General features: G+C 41.6%; 2 protein-coding genes across 3 annotated transcripts in view; one reads left to right on the top strand and one right to left on the bottom strand.

Moving 5' to 3' along the window:
* SMURF2 (SMAD specific E3 ubiquitin protein ligase 2) overlaps nt 1-9,940 on the top strand; it is a gene marked incomplete at both ends in the record, with an annotated part of 115,309 nt that extends 105,369 nt beyond the window's left edge. For both annotated transcript variants that reach the window (XM_080712843.1, XM_080712842.1), the window contains 5 exons: nt 183-320; nt 2,709-2,829; nt 5,023-5,224; nt 8,820-8,895; nt 9,841-9,940. In XM_080712843.1, coding sequence (XP_080568969.1) covers nt 183-320; nt 2,709-2,829; nt 5,023-5,224; nt 8,820-8,895; nt 9,841-9,940 — 637 coding nt within the window. The remainder of the gene's footprint in view (nt 1-182; nt 321-2,708; nt 2,830-5,022; nt 5,225-8,819; nt 8,896-9,840) is intronic.
* Nucleotides 9,941-14,909: 4,969 nt separating this feature from the next.
* The window catches only part of CEP95 (centrosomal protein 95), a gene marked incomplete at both ends in the record, with an annotated part of 37,072 nt that continues 30,861 nt past the window's right edge, over nt 14,910-21,120 (bottom strand). The window contains 6 exons of the mRNA XM_080714108.1: nt 14,910-15,086; nt 15,595-15,666; nt 16,380-16,526; nt 18,840-18,992; nt 20,155-20,229; nt 20,331-20,500. Coding sequence (XP_080570234.1) covers nt 14,910-15,086; nt 15,595-15,666; nt 16,380-16,526; nt 18,840-18,992; nt 20,155-20,229; nt 20,331-20,500 — 794 coding nt within the window. The remainder of the gene's footprint in view (nt 15,087-15,594; nt 15,667-16,379; nt 16,527-18,839; nt 18,993-20,154; nt 20,230-20,330; nt 20,501-21,120) is intronic.

Here is a 21,120-nt window from a genome sequence, read left to right as displayed (position 1 = left end):
TACCTGTTTTTTTTTTTCTGCCCAAGAAAAGGTGGTATAGTAGCATAGAAACAATAAGGGGAATCAGACCTTAAATTTGTTATGAATAAAAGCATCTCGCCTTAATCTGTCTCACCAGTTAACACACCTATAGGAACTGTGTTTTATGTTTCCTAGTTGTATCTTCTCTGTTTCCTGTGTAGTGAGAATGATATTACAGGTGTTTTGGACCATACCTTCTGTGTTGAACATAATGCATATGGTGAAATTATTCAGCATGAACTCAAACCAAATGGAAAAAGTATCCCCGTCACTGAAGAAAACAAAAAAGAATATGTCAGGTAAACATTTCTGTGTTCTCAAGGTTGAGAATTTTTTAAATGTTCTAGAATGTCAGTACAGAAAGACATTTAACTAAGTAGTGTTACTTATTACTAGAGATGTGCTTCCATAGAATTTGGTGCTTTAAAAACACCACTGTTTTATTATTTTTCAAATTTCCAGGGTCAGTGATTTGAACACACAGCATAGGGATGGCACATTGCTGTCCCACAGATGTCAGCCAGGATTGAAAGGCACAGTACCCCCTTTGTTCCCATAGTGAGGCCTCAGCAGGGTGGCTCCGTGGCTGAGGGTTGCTGGAACGGCTCTCACCTCGGGGCACTGGGGCCTTCTCACTGGGCTGCTTAGTTTTCCCTTTGTAATATCAGAGGCCTCTATTCTTTATATATGTAATCAATGTGTATTAAATTTCCAGTTGAAATTACAAGAATGACTGCATGTTTCTCTAGTCTCAGCAGCATATCACTTTCAGAATCCAGTGTGTCCTGTTTCTAGATCTACACTCTCCAGGGCTCACACATGACTGTTGGTGCAGTAATGACTTGTGCCGATGTGAGATGGAGAGAGCCAACAGTTGTGTGGTTTTGCTGTCTCTTTAACCAACAAACACTGAGGTTCTCCAAAGGACATAATGTTAAGTAGCTTGTTTATTAAAGTAGGAAAAGATTTCTCCAACTTTGTAAAAGGGAATATTGGTACATATTTGACAGGTGGGTAGTTCTGAGATGTGTGACGAGAAGTTTTCCTGGGTAAATAAGTAAATAAAACCAGTTTATTAGCTGGGTGTGGTGGCACATGCTTGTAATTCCAGTACTTGGGAGGCTGGGACAGAAGGATTGAAGAGCAGCCTCAGCAACTTAGTGAGACCCTGTTTCACAATTAAAAAAATAAAATCAGGCTTGGGGTGTAGCTTCGAGGTTTGCCTTGGCTTCAATCCCCAGTACAATACACATACACACACATATATACGCACACACAGAAAAGAAAGAAATTCATTTATAAATGGTAAATTACAGTCAAAGCATAAACAAACCTACACAGTAGATATAGTTTAAATGCAGTTTTTGTTCATAAAATGATATCTAGAGTTTCTACAGCACTTATTCTATTGTTTTTTACTCTTCTCTTTTTTTTTTTGTGGGTCTGGAGATGGAACCCAGGGGCATTTGACCTCCGAGCTACACCCCCTGCCCTATTTTTATTCTTTATTTGAAACAGGGTCTCACTAAGTTGCGGAGGGCCTAAGTAGCTGAGGCTGTCCGCGAACCGCAATCCTCTGGTCTCAGCCTCCCGAATGTTGGGATTACAAGCGTGCGCCACCACGCCCGGCTGTCTTCTCATTTTGGATAGGAGGATTATCTGCCTTTTTCCTTTATATTCCTGCTTTGGATATAAACCACTCAGTGCATTCATTCCAATAATAATTAAAAATAATGCCAGAAAATGACTGACTTTTGAGTGAATGGGCTCTGTATTCTGGTTATTAGTATGTATGCTATAAGTTTGGAAAGAAACTTTATCAAATATTTGGGTTTTGACTTTTTTTGTGCTAAGGATTAAACCCAGGGTCTTGTACATGCTAAGCATGTACTCTACCACTGATCTACACCCCCAACCCACAGGATTTTAACCTCACACCCATCTAAGCTCTAGTAGACTTCCAATTTATTAGTAGTTTTTCTGATTGAGGATATCTGGGATATCACATTTTATTGACGAACTGCCTCACAGCTCAGGAGCCATTTCTCCCTATTAACTTGAGGATTTTTTTTTTTTAGGCTTTAAAATAAATTATTGATGCTAGATGCTTGTAAAGTACAATGTTAGCCAGGTGTGGTGACTCATTTCTGTAATCCCAGTACTTGGGAGGCTAAGACAGGAGGTTCACAGGTTTGAGGACAAGGCTCAGCAATGTAGGGAGACTCTCAGAAACTTAGTGAGACACTGTTTCAAAAAACATAATAATATTAATAACGATAAATATATTAATATCAATGATATAATTATATTAATAATTATTATTAATAAAGGGGGAGTTGGGTGTGGTGGCTCATGCTTTGCGTGTAATCCCAGTACTTGGGAGGCTAAGACAGGAGAATCACAGGTTTGAGGCCAGCCTCAAGCTACTTAGTGAGGCCCTCTGCAACTTAGTGAAACCTTGTTTTTTAAAAAAATAGGCTGGAGGCGTAGCTCAGGGTAGAATGCCCCTGGGTTCAATCCCCAGTACCGTAAGAAAAAGTGGGAGGTATTGAGAGTAGCTCAGAGGTAAGAATGTCCCTGAGTTCAGTCCCCAGTATCACACACACAAAGTACAGTGTTGTTAGAGTCAAGTAATTACCATATATGAATATTTATTATTATCTGAAATTCCTGCCCAATGTTTACAGGCTCTATGTGAACTGGAGATTTTTAAGAGGCATTGAGGCTCAGTTCCTGGCTCTGCAGAAAGGATTTAATGAAGTAATTCCACAGCATCTGCTGAAGACATTTGATGAAAAGGAGTTAGAGGTGAGTGCATTAATGTTTTGACACATCTAGTACAACAAAAAAATATTGGGAGTTATTTTGTTATGTTGTTTTTAGAATAAATGCATTTCTTTTTTTTTCTTTTTTTCTCAGTACTGGTGATTTAACCTAGAGGCGTTCTACCTATGAGCTATACCCCCATTCCTATTTTTCATCCTTTATTTTTTGGGGTACTGGGGATGGAACTCAGGAGCATTCTACTTCCGAGCTACACCCCCAGCCCTATTTTTTATTCTTTATTTTGAAACAGGGTCTCACTGAGTGGCAAAGGGCCTCGCTAAGTAGTAGCTGAGGCTGTTCACAAACTCAGATCCTCCTGTCTCAGCCTCTCAAATGCTGGGATTACAAACGTGCAACACCACACCCAGCTATCCTTTATTTTGAAACAAGGTCTCACTAAGTGTGGAGGACCTCACAAGTTGCTGAGGCTGGCCATGAAACTGTGATCCTCCTATCTCAGCCTCCCAAGTACTGGGATTACAAGCATGGGCCACCACACCTGGCTCCACTGTAATATTTTAGAAGCTTTGTTGGAGATTTCATTCAGTAGAGATAGAATTTATTATATAGTTTCTACTGTTAATAAAATCATTAAACTTTTTTTAGAAAAAATATTTTAGTGTTAAGTGAAATTTAACAGGATTAATTACATAAAATCTAGGATATACAAGTTACATTGTTTTATACTATCATAATTCAGTTATAAGCATGTTATATCAGCAATGAATTAGTCTTGTACCCTAAAGAAATGTATTAATAGGCTGAGTGTGCTGGCACATGCTTGTAATCCCAGTACTTGGGAGGCTGAGACAAGGGGATTGCAGGTTTCAGGACCTGCAATAACGAGACTTTCATCAGCCTAGTGAATCCCTGTTTCAAAATAAAAATAAAATAGGGCTGGGGGTATAACTCAGGGGCAGAATGCACCTGAGTTCAATCTCCAGTGCCACACACACACACACAAATAATACCAAAATGATTTTCATATAGTTAATCTATGCTTATCCTGCATTAGGAAGCCAAGCAGAGCTATCTGTCAATGTGTTCATGTACTTTATATCTTAATGTAATTTTATGATTATTAGGCAAATTGTTTCAATCACTTATTCCATACATTTTCTAGTTGCTGTGCATTGAAAGCTGCTCTCATGGGATATAGTGAAGTGGAAGTAACTGCTGTATTATAGCAGAGCAGATTGTTGGCTGGGGGAGAGAGCTGAATTATCCCAAATTACAAAATAATAGTGTTAAAATCAATATAATATGATGTGGGTCTGGAAGGCAGTATAAACTATAGGTATTGTGATCTCTGTCCATTTTCTTAAAAGGAAATTTTGGAATTCTATTATAAAATTATGGAATTGTTTACAATTTTTTTTATCTTTTTGTGTCTATCATAGTCGTGGTTTTCAGATCTTGGGCAGGGAACCTACAGCGAGTAGGGGATTCTGTGGAGGTTTTTACACATGTATCATGTCACTGTACACCTGAATGCAAAGAATTGAAATCTCTGAGCATAGGGCCTGTTGTATTTTTGTTTATTTGTGGTTCTAGGGTAGAACCCAGGGGCCTTCTACTTCCAGGCTATACCTCCAGCCCTATTTTATTTTTTATTTAAAAACAGGGTCTAAGTTGCTGCAATTCTAAGTAGCTGAGGCTGACTTTGAACCTGCAATCCTCCTGTGTCAAGCCTCCCAAAGTACTGGGATTACAGGAGTGTACCACCACGCCTGGCCTGTTGTATATTTTGAAAAACTTTCCAGATGATTCTGATGTGAAAGGTATGGGGTATAGCTCAGTGGTAGAATGCCATGGGTTCAATTCCAGTATTAAAAGAAAAAAAGAGCTGGGCATGGTGGTGCATGCTTGTGTCCCCGCGCTTGGGAGGTGGAGACAGGAGGATCACACAGGTTCGAAGCCAGCTGCGCTGCCGTAAGAGACCCTGTTTCCAAATAAAAATATAAAATAGGTCTGGGAGTGTAGCCCGGAAATAGAAGGATTTCCAGGAACCCCAGTACCACCAAAAAAAAAAAAAAAAAAAAAAAAAGAAAGAAATAAAGAATAAAAGAACCACTATCAAGTAAGAACCAATGTCACAAGTGTAAATTTCTGTTTTGAGGAATTTGGGGCATTCTTTGTTTTTACTGACTCATCACTTTTGCAATATTTTAACAGCTCATTATTTGTGGACTTGGAAAGATAGATGTCAGTGACTGGAAGGTAAATACGAGGTTGAAACACTGTACACCAGACAGTAATGTTGTCAAGTGGTTTTGGAAAGCTGTGGAGTTTTTTGATGAAGAGCGACGTGCACGGTTGCTTCAGTTTGTGACAGGATCATCTAGAGTGCCTCTGCAAGGCTTCAAAGCTCTCCAAGGTAAAGAGCAGAGGGACACACAGCATGGTGGTGTTTTTCTGGGGTGGTGTGGCAGTTTGGTTTATGGAAACATTTTACAAACTATGTGCTTTAAAACAGATGCTCTTTCACCCTGTTTCTTACCTGTAACTCAGATACTTTTTTCCTTCTCTCGTTCTCCCAAAGCCTTTTCTGCGAGGTTCTCTGTGAGCGTAGTGAGTGCCTCATGTGGGACGTCACTGGACGTCGTGCTCATGCGCTGCCTCCTGCTCTCTGGTCACCTTGCTTTAATTTTGTTGCACACTACTGTAGGGGACGTTGTCCACATCACGATCACTTTCAATGTGGCAAAACATTTATGCACCTGGGTTACCTCTCCCTCTCCTTTTTTTTTGGTTTTGATGGACCAGGCAGCACGAGTCATGGAAGCCATTTCTTTGGTCAGAGCACTGTATTATAGCATGACATCAGACCGTTAACTACCATATTACATATTTAAAAAAATTATGAAATAAGCTGTTTAGTTTTTAGATGAGTTTGGTAATATGCTAATGACAGTGCTGCTGCTGCTGATGAGGGAGAACACATGAAGTGAGACTGGTACATGATGCTATTGATGCAACCCACAGCATGTGCATGGAAGTCTATGGGCAGAGCACCTCCACAGTGTGTGAATGAGAGCCTATGGGCAGAGCCTTCACAGTGTGTACATGAGAGCCCATGGGAAGAGTCCCTACAGAGTGTACATGAGAGCCCATGGGAAGAGCCTCCACAGTGTACTGTGTACATGAGAGTCCATGGGAAGAGCCCCTACAGAGTGTACATGAGGGTCCATGGACAGACCCACCACAGTGTGTACATGAGAGTCCATGGGCAGAGCCTCCACAGTGTGTACATGAGAGTCCATGGGCAGAGCCTCCACAGTGTATACATGAGAGCCCATGGGAAGAGCCCCTACAGAGTATACATGAGGGTCCGTGGAGAGAGCCACCACAGTGTATACATGAGAGTCTGTGGGCAGAGCCACCCACAGTGTGTACATGAGAGTCCATGGGCAGAGCCACCCACAGTGTGTACATGAGAGCCCATGGGAAGAGCCCCTACAGAGTGTACATGAGAGCCCGTGGGAAGAGCCCCCACAGTGTGTACATGAGAGCCCATGGGAAGAGTCCCTACAGAGTGTACATGAGGGTCCATGGACAGACCCACCACAGTGTGTACATGAGAGTCCATGGGCAGAGCCTCCACAGTGTGTACATGAGAGTCCATGGGCAGAGCCTCCACAGTGTATACATGAGAGCCCATGGGAAGAGCCCCTACAGAGTATACATGAGGGTCCGTGGAGAGAGCCACCACAGTGTATACATGAGAGTCCATGGGCAGAGCCCCCACAGTGTGTACATGAGAGCCCATGGGAAGAGTCCCTATAGAGTGTACATGAGGGTCCATGGACAGACCCACCACAGTGTGTACATGAGAGTCCTTGGGTAGAGCCCCCACAGTGTGTACATGAGAGTCCATGGGCAGAGCCACCTACAGTGTTTATATGAGAGTGTATGGGCAGAGCCACCCACAGTGTGTACATGAGAGTCCATGGATAGAGCCACCACAGTGTATACATGAGAGCCCATGGGAAGAGCCCCTACAGAGTATACATGAGGGTCCATGGAGAGAGGCACCACAGTGTATACATGAGAGTCTGTGGGCAGAGCCACCCACAGTGTGTACATGAGAGTCTGTGGGCAGAGCCACCCACAGTGTGTACATGAGAGTCCATGGGCAGAGCCCCCACAGTGTGTACATGAGAGTCCATGGGCAGAGCCCCCACAGTGTGTACATTAGAGTCCATGGGCAGAGCCACCCACAGTGTGTACATGAGAGTTCATGGGCAGAGCCACCCACAGTGTGTACATGAGAGTTCATGAGCAGAGCCACCCACAGTGTGTACATGAAAGTCCATGGGCAGAGCCACCCACAGTGTGTACATGAAAGTCCATGGGCAGAGCCACCCACAATGTGTACATGAGAGTCCATGGGCAGAGCCCCCACAGTGTGTACACAAGAGTCCCTGGGCAGAGCCCCCACAGTGTGTACATGAGAGTCCATGTGCAGAGCTACCCAGTGTGTGCATGAGAGTCTATAGGCAGAGCCACCCACAGGATGTATATGAGAGTCCATGGGAAGAGCCCCCACAGTGTGTACATGAGGGTCCATGGGCTGAGCCCTCACAGTATGTCCATGAGGTTCCATGGGCAGAGCCCCACACAGTGTTTACATGAGATTACATGGGCTGAACCCTCACACTGTGTACATGAGGGTCCATGGGCAGAGCCACACACAGGGTGTGCATGAGATTCTATGGGCAGGGTCCCCCACAGTGTATATGAGATCCATGGGCAGAGCCCCCACAGTGTGTACATGAGACTCTATGGGCAGAGCCTGTTGTGAGTTGTGCTTACCTTACCTATTTGGAGAGCTTTTCCTTGTATTTTTTTTCTCTCTCTCTATATGGAGTGTCTGTTAAAAAGTTAGTCTATGACTGCTAATCTGTCAGTTTTTTTTTCTTTTTGCGGGTCTGAGGATGGAACCCAGAGGCATTTGACCTCCGAGCTACACCCCCTGCCCAAGTTTTTATTCTTTATTTTGAAACAGGGTCTCACTGAGTTGCGAAGTGCCTCATTAAGTAGCTGAAGCTGTCTGCAAACTGGGATCCTCTGGTCTCAGTCTCCCAAATGCTGGGATTACAAGCGTGTGCCACCACGCCCGGCTAATCTCTGTTTTTGAGTCACAAAGTCTAAATTGGTATTGGGTTGTCATTTTTTTTTTATATGTGTGCATGTGTATTTTATCAGAATTTGCCTAGTTTAAAAAATTTTTTTGAATATTGGTTTTCTATAAAAGACAGAAGTTGGCTGGGCATGGTGGCGCATACTTGTAATCCCCACGCTTGTGAGGCGGAGACAGGAGGGTCGCACTGGTTCAAAGTCAGCCTTGTTGGCTTAAGAGACCCTGTTTCCAAATAAAAAAAAATATAAAATAGGTCTGGGAGTGTAGCCTGGAGGTAGAAGGGTTTCCAGGAACCCCAGTACCACCAAAAAAAAAAAAAAAAAAAAGAAGTTTGCAAAAGGATTTCAATCCTGAATTTTTTCTTTTCCCTTTTCTTTCTTTTTTTTTTTTTTTTTTTTTACTGGGAATTGAACCCAAGGACATTTTACCTCTGATCTACAACCCCAGCCCTATTTTTCTTTCCTTTATTTTGAAACAGGGTCTCACTATATTGCAGAGAGCCTCACTAACTAGCTAAGGCTGGCCACGAACCTACAATCCTCCTGTCTCAGCCTCTGGGATTATAAGCATGTATCACCATGCCCAGCTTCAATCCTGAACTTTTTTTTTTTTTTTTTTAAATGATCACATATTAAAACAGCTAGACTTAGTCAAGGTCAATTCTTACTTTCAAATTCCAGATTCTTTAGCTGCTACCTCGAGGTAGCATGTGTGGATCCACACCATCCCCCTCCTGGCACCCTGTGATTTATGTACCAGTTTTAGCCTTAGATTTTGGAGTCAGATACCTGCACCTGTGGTGATTTGACCCCATTTTTTTCATTTGCAGGTGCCGCAGGCCCACGACTCTTTACCATACATCAGATTGATGCCTGCACTAACAACCTGCCAAAAGCCCACACGTGGTAAGTTATTTTTATAGCTTTTCCTCCCAGTCCCATGGAGGTAGGTGTTAGTTCCTAACAGATTTGACTTTTCATTTATTGTTCCTACTTATAAATGGACCTTTAATAGGAACAATAAAAACACGCTTGTAATCCCCGCACTTGGGAGGCTAAGACAGGAGGATCGCACAGGTTCGAAGCCAGCCTCAGCTAGTGAGGCTCTCAGCAACTTAGTGAGACCCTGTCTCCAAATAAAGTATAAAATAGGTCTGGGAGTATAGCCTGGAGGTAGAAAGCCTCTGGGTTCCACACCAATACCACACACACACACACACACACACACACACACACACACACACACACAAAAAAAAAAGTACACTGGCACATATCTATAATCCCTATACTTGTGAGGCTGAGACAGAAGGATTAAAAGTTAAAGGCCAGCCTTGGCAATTTAGTGAGACTGTTTCAAAATAAAAAGGTAAAATGAGGCTGGGGTGCAGTTCAGAGGTAGAGTGCCTCTACGTTCAATCCCCAGTATCACATAAACAAACAAAAGTTAGAGTACTATTCAAAAATTGATAGGAAAATCCTGAAGTGATTGAAATCTCTAGAAATACAACCTTTTAACTTTTTTTTTTTTTTTTACAGCCCTGGGGATGGTACCCAGGGGCATTCTACCTCCAAGCTACACCCCCAGCCCTATTTTTATTCTTTCTAATTTGAAACAGGGTCTCACTAAGTTGCAAAGGGCTTCACTAAGTAGCTGAGGCGGGCCAGGAACTTGCAGTCCTCCTCTCTCAGCCTCCCAAGTACTAGGATTACAAGTGTGTGCCACCATGCGTGGCTTCAACCTTTTAACTTCCTGTATGACACAAGGGTGTCATGGATATATTAGTGTACACTTGTAGGCCCATTTACTTATTTTGACTGAGCTATGTAAAATCTGACTTTGCTTGTCCACAGCTTCAACCGCATAGACATTCCGCCCTATGAAAGCTATGACAAGCTCTACGAAAAGCTGCTGACAGCCATTGAGGAAACATGTGGATTTGCTGTGGAATGAGCTTTACGGAGTTAAAGGCTCTTTTTACCCCTGACCGACAGACAGCCTCCCTTCAGCAGAAGTTCAAAGAATGCTGGGATGCAGGAAAAAACTCCCCTTAAATTTTAGGACACTGTAAGGGGAAAAAGACAATTTTAAAATTCCTTTTCAAGGAAAAAAAGGTCTTTATGCTTTGCCATGAGGACACATTCAGCTGCTATTTAAAATTAATATCTTGAACCTAAAGAATGCTGACTTTTCTTGCATTTCCAGAGTTAGGCAGTATTCTACACTTAAAGACTACTACTATTTTTATAAAAGGTGATCTATTCAGATCACCTCACAGATTTCAAGTCTTTTACACATCAAGACAACTTCAGCAGTCGGTACAAGCCAAATTTCATTTTGATTGAATACATGATTTTGAACAGCTCCTGTACTTGCTCTTTGTAAAAAAATAAAGTTATTTTGAATTATCCTACCTTTGTAAACAATTGGCTAAAAGAATCACTATCTTTGAGAAATTAAGCCATTTACATGTTTAATCATGTTTTTCTATAGCAGAGCATTATATTTTGCATTATGTGTTTCAACCTAGCCTAAGTGGATTGTTTTTATATTTTTCAAGCACAAATTTCCTGGAAATACAGCTAGATAATTTTGGTTATCAAATTCCTAATGCAGCCATTTAGTCTAAACTTGGTAGTTTATTTGCTACTATAAGATGTGTTCAGGGGCTCCCTGTTTTTAAGAAGACTTTTTTAAAAACCTAATGTTTTTATCTTGGATCAATATGATCAGGTCTTTTGGGTTTGCTTTTCACATTAACTTCAAATACTGCATTTTTATAGCTTCTCAGAGCATGTGGATGGGATGGGGTTTTCCTTCTTTTGCTAGGTCGGCTTGTTTATGTATAATTATTCCTGCAAACCAAAGCTTCTAATAAGTGCACCTAATTTATATTTCATTACAGTGTAAATTTCTATCAAGCTTCTATGCCGAGGCTTTGTTTAGCTGCTCATAATTTTTATTGGTTATCATTGTCAGAAAAGAAAATTCTGCTCTAAGGATGTTTAGCAAGCTTCAGAATCCCTGCTTTTACCTCATGAGATGAGGTGGGGAGGTAGTACTAAGGGTGGTTGGTAGGAAATGCGATTACTAACAGAGTGATTATAACGCTATAGTACAAATCACTTTAAAACTGAAGAGTTATTTTGGAAGTAAGGGAAGCCCAGTCCCTCAGTGCTAGAGAGCAGCATCTGACCTCTGGATGTCCAGACCCGAGCTTTTTAGGAGGGTGTGTCATGCTGCAAAAGCCAGAAGGCAGTTGAAACTCTGGTGAGTTCTGAAAAAAATTGCAGGTGGATTTTTAAATTCATTCATCAGAAAATATGCACTCATTTTTTAAAAAATTGAAATAAGGTTATTATCAAGTGAATAGGTCCTTTGTGCACTGTTTTATGTGAGGGGGAGGCGGTTTCAGTCTGTGTTCTCAAAGCCAAAGGGTTCCTTAGAGGTGGCTGAGTAATGGTTAAAGAGAGGAAGGACCCGAGGCAGGGAAGGCCTCAGGGCTCATTGGTATTTGAGCAAGAGCCTCTAACCCCATTTTCCTCTCCCTTGACCCAGAGCAGCTCCTATTCTTCTTTATATTAGAATTCTAAATAAGCTCTCCTGGGAGTAGGGAGATGGATAGGATCAAAGAGGTAGAGACTTTGCTGCTTTTTTAAAAAGTTGAAAACTACTTTTGTAGTTTCTGAGTATTTTAATGTGTTCATTTGGCCAAATCTGACAGCTCCAGGTAAAGTGGTCATAGCCCCAACTGTGCAGTGGTAATTTGTTTATGTCAACCTTTTTCTTCCTGCTATGTGTTTTTTTCTACTGTGTGTGTAGTACTAACGAAGAACACCTTGAAATGTACAGAAATGGTTTTTATTCTGTTTGATTATCAGTAACTTTTAAGCTTTCCTGATAGTACATTATTGGTTGCAGGTCCATCTCTCTTATAGTAAAGCACTAGTGCAGTTTGTAATTGTGCCTACTCTTAAACTCTTCCAGTAAAAAGTACACAGTGAATACCCTCTAGAAATCATAACTGACAGGGATGTAGTAATAGTGAAATGCTATTAAGTTATTTTAATGTACAATATAAAGCAGGCAAACACCATCTTTTTGAGTGCCTTCTAACTTTATAATAATGACTTAATGGAGCTTTAAAAGAAAGAAATCATCCTGCATAACAGTCTATTATATCACTGACATATGAAAATATGATTTAGATTTCAATTTTAAAATATTACCTGATTACTTCCAAAATAGGTGCTCAACAAACAAAATCCCCAATGTGTCATTGAACCTTGGACTTGCACCTTGTGTTTAATGTGAATATTTATTGTCACATATCCCTTAACTGGGTCTTTTCTTATCCTTCCTCTAGTTGTTATTTCAGCTATATGATGTCACCTTTGCATACTATTGCCTTTCCGTCAGGAATGCTTAATTATGAACAGTGATTACTTTGTAGTGCTCATATGCAGTACACAGGTGAGTTTTGATTCAGAGGGCCTTTTGTCTTGGTGTAAAGAGTTTTAAAATAGTGCTGTGTATAGTGTACATTTTGATTTGCACATAGTTTGTTGCTCTAACTGGGTTTTTATATCAAGTCCTCTCTTGTATTTACAGTCCAGAGCCCAAGTTTTCCCTTCTTTTACATACAGTGTAATTCGCTTTGTTTTACAACACTATACCTGCTTTGAACGTCCGTAGCGTTGGACTGATTGTACTCTGGAGTTAGAGATGGCTCCAGCCACCTTTATGGTTTGGTAGAGCAGCTCCTTCTACTTCTGTCTTTAAGCCACAGCTCACAGTCAACGGGTGCCATTGTGGTATTTAACATTCTTATGTTAGGATAATGATTGTACCAAATGCTGAGTTGTTTAATTTCTAGATGTAATTAGTTCACTTTATGTAATTTTCTTCCTTCTCAAACTGACTTTAAAAACAAAGTTTTATCTTTTCAATGTATTTGTATTTATTACAGAGTGTTTTAGCTTTGATATTGTTTGTATATTCACTCGGTTGTTACATGAACTTTATCAATAACATCTGTATAAATGGTTTTTAAAATTTAACTCTGTTTGTGCCCATGCCGAAGCTGAGCAATAAAATGAATGCTGTTTGCACTGTCACAGCATCAAAGTTTTTAAAGAATACTGAGTTTGTAATGAATTGTTTTGAAAAACAAAAGGTGGCAGCTTAAGTTCAGGAACACATCTGTCTGTATGATGCTCTTCTCACGGCACGTGGACCCCCTTCTGCTTCCAGGGAGCTCTGGGACGTGTGTTTTCTCCTGCAGGGCTGGTGGATGGGCTGTCAGTCCCATAGGGGCGGGGTGGCCGGTCTGGACTTAGCAGGAAGAGTGCTGTCCTGAAAGCAGTGTCAGCGGGTCTTTCAGGGGTCTGGAGGCCAGAGCTGTAGGGGTCTCACGTTTGCCAGCCTGCCCTTGTGTTGAGCAGTAAAATACTCCAAAAAGGGGCAGTCAGTTCTGTCTTCCCTAGAAGCCACTGCACTGTGTAAGATTCATGGCCCTGTAAATGCTAGTGGATGAAAATCCTGCCAAATAAATAGGTGGAGAAAGAAACACACCTGTTCTTTCTCTTCATTTAGGTTATGGCCTATGTGCGGTTGCTACACAGGATAAACTACCACAGAACAATGTCTGGGAGGAACTGTAAGTAGCAGCAGCATATTAGAGTTCTTTGAGTGGGCACGCTCGACTTTTTAATATTCTTTTTTAATTGATTTTCCCTTTGTCCCATATGGCCACGTTTACATTTTAGCTAAAATTTATAATGTTTGTCTATAAACTATCTGAAAATTTGATTTGACTAATATGTGTTAGAAATTTTTCTGCTCTGTAGTGAGAAGTTTGTCCCTTTGTATTTTTAATGAAGACTATGTTACCTATTATATTTGTACTTTATACCCCAGATGCTTACAGTTGGATATATGTAACAGAATAAGAGCTGGTACCAGGATAGATGAGAAGGGCTACTTTCTTATGTTAACACTCTTAGCAAACTAGACAAACCAGATCTTATTTTTTTGTGGTACTGGGTGTTGAATCCCTCGGAGGGCATTCTACCTCTGAGCTGCAACCCCAGCCCTATGTTTTATTCTTGATTTTGAAACAGGGTCTCACTGAGTTGCAAAGGGCCTAAGTAGCTGAGGCTGTCTGTGAACTGCAATCCTCCTGTCTCAGCCTTCCAACCTGGCTGCACAAACCAGATCTTAAACTTTATTTTATACAGGTGTTTGACTTCCATGTGACTTGTTCTCTGTTCACTCAATACATATTTACTGCATTCCTGTGCACCAGGCTCTGTGGTAGCTGCTAGACATACAGCTGTGGATGGCTGTTAGCAAGCTGAACTTCCAGGCTAATGAGTGCTTCTAGCCTATGCCTCTGTAGCAAGATTAAAAGCTGGCTGCTCAATTAAGATTTGTTAATTCCTTAGCACAAATATGACTAAGGAAGAATGTGTGCCTTTATTCCTCCTCTCCAGTTTTTTTTTTTTTTTTTTTTTTTTTTTTTTTGTGGTACTGGGGGTGGAACCCAGAAGCTTTCTACCTCTGGGCTATACTTCCAGCCCCATTTTATATTTTATTTGGAAACAAGGCCTCACTAAGTTGCTGAGAGCCTCACTAAGTAGCTGAGGCTGGCTTCGAACCCGTGCGATCCTCCTGTCTCAGCCTCCTCCTAAGCGCGGGGATTACAAGTGTGTGCCACCACGTCTGGCTCCTCTCCAGGTTTTAAGTCATAAATTCAAAAGCAGAAAGCTTTAAGAAAAGATTTTAATAAAAAATTATCTTTATAAGTATTTTAATGAATATATAGATAAGGCATTTAAAAATGACTCTGCTTTAGACTGTTTACTGGCTCAAATCTAGTTCTGACCTGGTTAAAGGCCTCCAGAAACGATCAAGTCTACACTCATGGGAAGGGATTTTTACTGTACTGAAAGGAAGCCAGCTGCAGCCGAGCTCGGAAGCGCTCAGCTTCCAGTTCTCGGAAGAAAGCATCGTCGTCGTTCTGTGTTATCATGTCCTGTAGTTGCTGAATCTCCTTCTCCATCTTAGATCTCAGCTCCCTCTTCACCTTACGTAATGTCTGAAAGAGAACTCATGTCATCTTGCTATTTGCAACACTGATCCAGGCCCACATCTATTTTTAGTCCCTCTCCACATTTCAACTCATCAAGCTCCTCTGGTGATTTTAATAATTAAACAGCAGCCCTTACAGAGACCTGAACAGGTAGTTAAACTCAGGTTAAGTGTCTTGGATCCTGGATGGGTAATCTTAGAATTCTTTCCATTCCTTAAGAGGCAATAATATATTTGTTTCCTATTTCCTAAAAAAGTAAGTTTTGATCCTTTTTAAAATTTATTTTTTATGGTGCTGGGGATGGAACCCAGGGGCACTCTACCTCTGAGCTACACCCCCAGCCCTGTTTTTTTATTCTTTATTTTGAAACAGGTTCTCACTGAGTTGCAAAGGGCTTCACTAAGAAGCTGAGGCTGTCCTTGAACCATGATCCTCCTGTCTCAGCCTCCCAAATGTTGGGATTACAAGCCTGCGCCACCATGCCTGGCTCGTTTTTGATCCTTTTAATCATTACCTGGGCCTGGGATTTCTCTCTGGCTTTGAGTTCCTGGCGTTCCCGGGAGATAGCTTCTGCCAGCAATGAAAACTGGAAAGGAAGAAAAGATCAAATTTGTTATTCAATGTTTGTAATCCAAATGTAAAAAAAATTTTTGATGCTGGGGATTGAGCCCAGGGGCATTCTACCTCCAACCCACACCCCTAGCCCTTTTGTTATTTTGAATCAGAGTCTAAGTTGCCGAGGCTGTCTTTAAACTGTGATCCCCCTGTCTCGGCCTCCCAAGTACTGGAATTACAAGTGTGTGCCACCACACACCTGGTTTAAATGTAAAAGTCTTTATGTTCATGGGCTTAAAATATTTGCTTTAATGGAAACAGGGCAATATGTTTATATATTATGGTGGAACACCAGCTTATTTTATCTTAAATTTTATTTTATTTTTTGCAGTCCTGGGGATGGAACCCGGAGGCATTTGACCTCTGAGCTACACCCCCTGCCCTATTTTTTTATTCTTTATTTTGAAACAGGGTCTCACTAATTTGCCAAGGGCCTCACTAAGTAGCTGAGGCTGTCTGTGAACTGCGATCCTCCGGTCTCAGCCTCCCGAATGCTGGGATTACAAGCGTGTGCCACCACACCCGGCTTTATCTTAAATTTTGTGAAAATGGGGTCGTTGTCATCCATACAGTGCTGCAAGGTTCTGAATCAACATGCGGGGTTTACCACTGGTAGACTAAGCCGCCTTTTGACATATGTGGTCAGGATCAAGCACGTTCTAGTGTAAGCAATAGTGGGCTCACCTGGTCCTTGTAGTAGTTCTCCATTGAGTCCAATTCATTCTGGTGTTGTCGTTTTTCTTCATCTCGTTTTTCTTTGGCATAATTTCTTAGCTCTCGCAATCTCTGCTTCTGAATTTCTAAACCTTCTTCAAAGAGTTTCTTAAATATCTGTCAGTTATTCAATCATAAAGATAAATTTATGCTGAACTTCCACTGAAGAATATAATCAATTTACAAAACTAGAGGCATATACTGATAGTATTTCACAATTTTCTTAATTAAGGTATTATTCATATATAATTATTAACCCTCTTAAAGTGTATATACATCAGCAGGTTTTAGTAATTCAGAATTGTGCTACCATCACTAGTTTCAGAACATTTTCATCACTTCCAAAAGGAGGGCCATACCAGTTAGCAGCCACTCCCCATTCCCTTCTCCCTTGAGCCCCTAGCATCACTAATCTATTTTCTATCTCTATAGAGTTGCCTATTCTGAACACTTCTTTCCCTTAGCATGTTTTCAAGAATTAGCACATCATACTTCATTCCTTTTTATCGCCACATAATCTATTTGAAAATGCATTTTGTCCATTTAATATTCATCAGGTAGTGGACCCATGGGTTATTTTCCCTTTTTGGCTACTAGAGATAATGCTGTTAGAATACATGTGTGTATAGGTTTTTGTGTTTATCTTAAGAGTGAAATTACTAGGTCATATATTAATTCTTTTTGGCATGGGACCCATGAGTACTCTACCACTGAACTGCACTCTCAGCCCTTTATATATTTTATTTTGAGACAGAGTCTCACTAAATTGCCCAGGCTAGCCTAAGAACCTGTGGTCCTTCTGCCTCAGCCTCCCAAGTTTCTGGGATTACAGGCATGTACCACTTCGCCTGGCTTTGTATATTAACTCTTTATGGCTCTTGGTATCCTTCTGAAGAACGGCCAGGTTGCTTGCCAAGGCATTTATACCATTTTATAATCCCACCAGCCCCACACGAGGGTTCCAGCTGCTCTAAATCCTCACCAACTTTTGTATTTCATATTTTCTTGTGGGTTCGAGTGGTGTTTTATGTTTTTTGTGTCTTATGTTTTTTTTTTGTGTGTGTGTGGTACTGGGGGTGGAACCCAGGGGCTTTTCAACCTCCGGGCTATACTCCCAGCCCTATTTTATACTTTACTTGGAAACAGGGTGTCACTAAGTTGCTGAGAGCCTCACTAAGTGCAGGGATTAGAAGCGTGCACCACCACACCTGGCTGCCTTATGGTTTTTATTTGTATTTCCCTAACAACTAATGGTATTCAGCGTTTCCTCCTATATCACAAAGATCCTAATACTGCTTTCACAAAATTCTTGGGTAGCCATGTGTATAAAGCAAGAAGCTCTGAGCAAAAATAATGTTCTTATGTGCATGACTGGGACGTGGTGGTTAGCGTTTAGGGAAAAGCAAACTGTTCAAAGAGTTTGGGTATGCTCACCTGTCTTCCCTTCATAACTATGATTTTTTTGTGTGTGTGGTTGCTGGGGATTGCACCCAGGGGCTACACCCCCAGCTCTATTTTTATTTTGAAACAGGGTCTCATTAAGTTGCTGACAGGTTCACTAAGTTGCTGAGGCTGGCCTTGAACCTGCAATCTTCATGTCTCAGCTTTCCAAGTACTGGGATTACAGGTGTGTGCCATCATACTTGGCTATAACAAGAATTCTTGATTAGCCAGGCGTGGTGGCGCACGCTTGTAATCCCTGTGCTTGGGAGGCTGAGACAGGAGGATCGCACAGGTTCGAAGCCAGCCTCAGCTACTTAGTGAACCTGTCAGCAACTTAATGAGACCCTGCTTCCAAAAAAAAAAAGGCCTGGGGAGTATAGCCTGGAGGTAGAAAGCCTCTGGGTTCCACCCCAGTACCACCAAAAAAAAAAAAAAAAAAAAAAAAAAAAAAAACTTGATAAAAGACTGCTCTTGACAGCCATGCATCCATTGATTATTACGTTAGGCAAGCTACCTAACCTCTCAAATATTTCAGAGTATTTAATACAATTATCTAAGATACTGTCTTATTCTAGAGATGAAACTTGATAGTTTGGGATCATAAAAAAATAATTTCAGCTAAATAAGGACGAGATAGCAAATATCTTATAGAAACAGCTCTAGCCCAGGTTTTATGTGGAATCCTACATCATGTAACCACAGTTTAAATTCCATCTTTTATAGTGTGCTCCGAAACCCCTAAAGTAGCTCTGTAGGAGTATCTCCGTGTAGGAGGTCAGCAGGAATTGAGACTTCTTCAGATGAGGGTAGTGGACACTTGAGATTAGATGGGATGCACACTGGAGTAATAAAATGTCGTGTGGACACGTATGACTCTTGCGTTTTAAGACTTGCCCTTGGACTCTGGATTCAATTCAGGCAGAAGTGGTTCTGAAAAGGAGCGTATGCAATCCCTCTCCTTACAGGCGGGAGAAAGGCCGGACTCACCATCTCTTCCCGTGTTCTCATTCTCATCATTTTTGCACGCAGCTGAACTCTATAATCATCGTAATATTTTCGGGCACGAACAATTTGCTGACGATTTTCTTTTATTTTTGATTGGGTCAACCTCTGTCTGTGAATGCGGTCTTTGAACTCTTGCTGGGAAAGGGGATGGGAAAAAGGGATACAAAGACAAGAGGAAGGCAGGCTTGAGTGCTCATCTCCCCCCAGCTTAAATCGTCAAGAGTACTTAATTGGGGCAACATTAAGGAAATTAGGCAGTATCAAAGTAATGAGGATGAAATGAGGTCTTGTACCTAAAGCCTCCAGCTCAGGTGGCTACCATGTGCAGTTATTTTTTTGTGGTACCAGGGATGGAACCCAGGGCATCTACCTGAGCGACACCTCAGCCCTATTGTATTATTTCAGAACAGCATCTCACTAAGTCGCTGAGAGGCTGGACAAGTTGAGGCTGACCTCAAACCTGAGTTTCTCCTGTCTCAGCCTCCCAAGTACTGGAATTAGAAGCGTGCACCAGCATGCCTGGTTCCATGTGCAGTGTTTAGATGGCTTTTGGGGATTGTTTAGGATTACAGTTCTCATATTTTGATTCTATTCCACACTCAACCAAAGGTTTAAAAATCTCTTCCTTTGGCAAACTGACCTCTGTTCTCTCCCTTCACTCTTTTTACAGGGGATAATGTGCTAAGTATAATTCTCAACCCAAATGACAGTGAAAGCCGGCAAACCACCTCAGCTCCCTACTCAAAACCCAAGAAGGCCAGAAGCGGCAAAGAGCAGCACGCCACAGCCCCCAACCCCAGGGCTGCGGCAGAGAGCTGGGCTGAAACTCAGCTGTGCCGCGCTTACCACAGCGAGACCTAGAACCAACTTTTTTTTTCCTCCAGACTTGAAGATGGAATGCAGGGGCTTTCTACCTCTAAGCTATACCCCTAGCCCTGTTTTTGTTTTTTTTTTATTCTTCATTTTGAACAGGGTCTAAGTTACAGAGGGCCTCATTAAGTAGCTAGGCTGGCCTCAAAACTGTGATCCTCCTGTCGCAGCCTCCCAAGTCCTGGGATTAAGCATGCACAACCATGCCCAGCAGAGCAAGTAACTTAATATATGAAAGCCTCAGGTTTCTCATTTCATAGGACACATTAGGAAACATTTTTAATTTGCTACTATAAAGAACAGTTTTGGTTAAAGCCCTAGATTTCTGTGGGCAAATGTTAGAGGAGTGTGCTGCCTCAGTCAGTGGAGATAAAAGAATGTAACTCCCAAGTATGAAGTGGGAAGGCCCAGCTTGCTTTTGACGTACCAGTCTCTGGCTATGCTCACATTCTTTCCTGACGAGGGCAGTGAGGAGGTCGTGTCTTCTCAGGGCCTCTTCTATCTTTAAAGGGAAATACAAGGCAAGTGGGTTAAGATGATGTTCAAGGACAAGCTCATCCTTTCTGGTTTACATTCCTGCTCTTCATGCTGATGGCAACTTACATCATCCTGGAGCTTCTTCTTTGATCGACTGTCCCTGTGTGTCTCTTTTTTGAGCTGTTCAATGTGTGCAATTTGCTGTTTCCACATTTTACTTAGTGTCGGGCCAGAAATAGAGAGAAATGGAAACTGCTCCAGCATAAGGGGCAGGAGACTGTGTTCACTCATTTTCACTGCAAGGAAAAATGAGATACTCTTAATCTGACAGACTTGCTGGTGAGAACTCTCACAATATATTACCTAAGTAATCTGCTGCTTCTGAAGAGAACCATTCTGAAAGTACCTATTACTTCAGTATTCCTTCTTTGATCAGAATAAGCCAACTACTTGTTAGAGATGAAGGTAAGTTCAGTAGTTCTGACTGAGTCGGATGCAGTAGTGCACACCTATAGTCCCAGTGCTGGGAGGCTGAGACAGGAGAATTACAGATTTAAGGCCATTAAAGATTAAGCCCTGGCAATTTAGCAAGACCATTTAAAAATAAAAAATAAAATTAAAGCCGGGTGTGGTGGCGCACGCTTGTAATCCCCACACTTGGGAGGTGGAGACAGGAGGATCGTGCAGGTTCGAAGCCAGCCTCGCTGGCTTAAGAGACCCTGTTTCCAAATAAAATTATAAAAATAGGTCTGGGAGTGTAGCCCGGAGGTAGAAGGGTTTACAGGAACCTCAGTATCACAAATAAATAAATAAATAAATAAATAAATAAATAAATAAATAAATAAATAAATAAATGCAAGCTGAGGAAGCTGAGCATGGTGGCACATGCTTGTAATCCCAGTACTTGGGATGCTAG

The sequence above is a fragment of the Muscardinus avellanarius genome, assembly GCF_963383645.1.
Source record: "Muscardinus avellanarius genome assembly, chromosome: 16".
In the NCBI taxonomy this organism is placed as follows: Eukaryota; Metazoa; Chordata; class Mammalia; order Rodentia; family Gliridae; genus Muscardinus; species Muscardinus avellanarius.
Note: the sequence above shows the minus strand (reverse complement) of the source record. Positions and strands in the feature narration are given on the sequence as shown.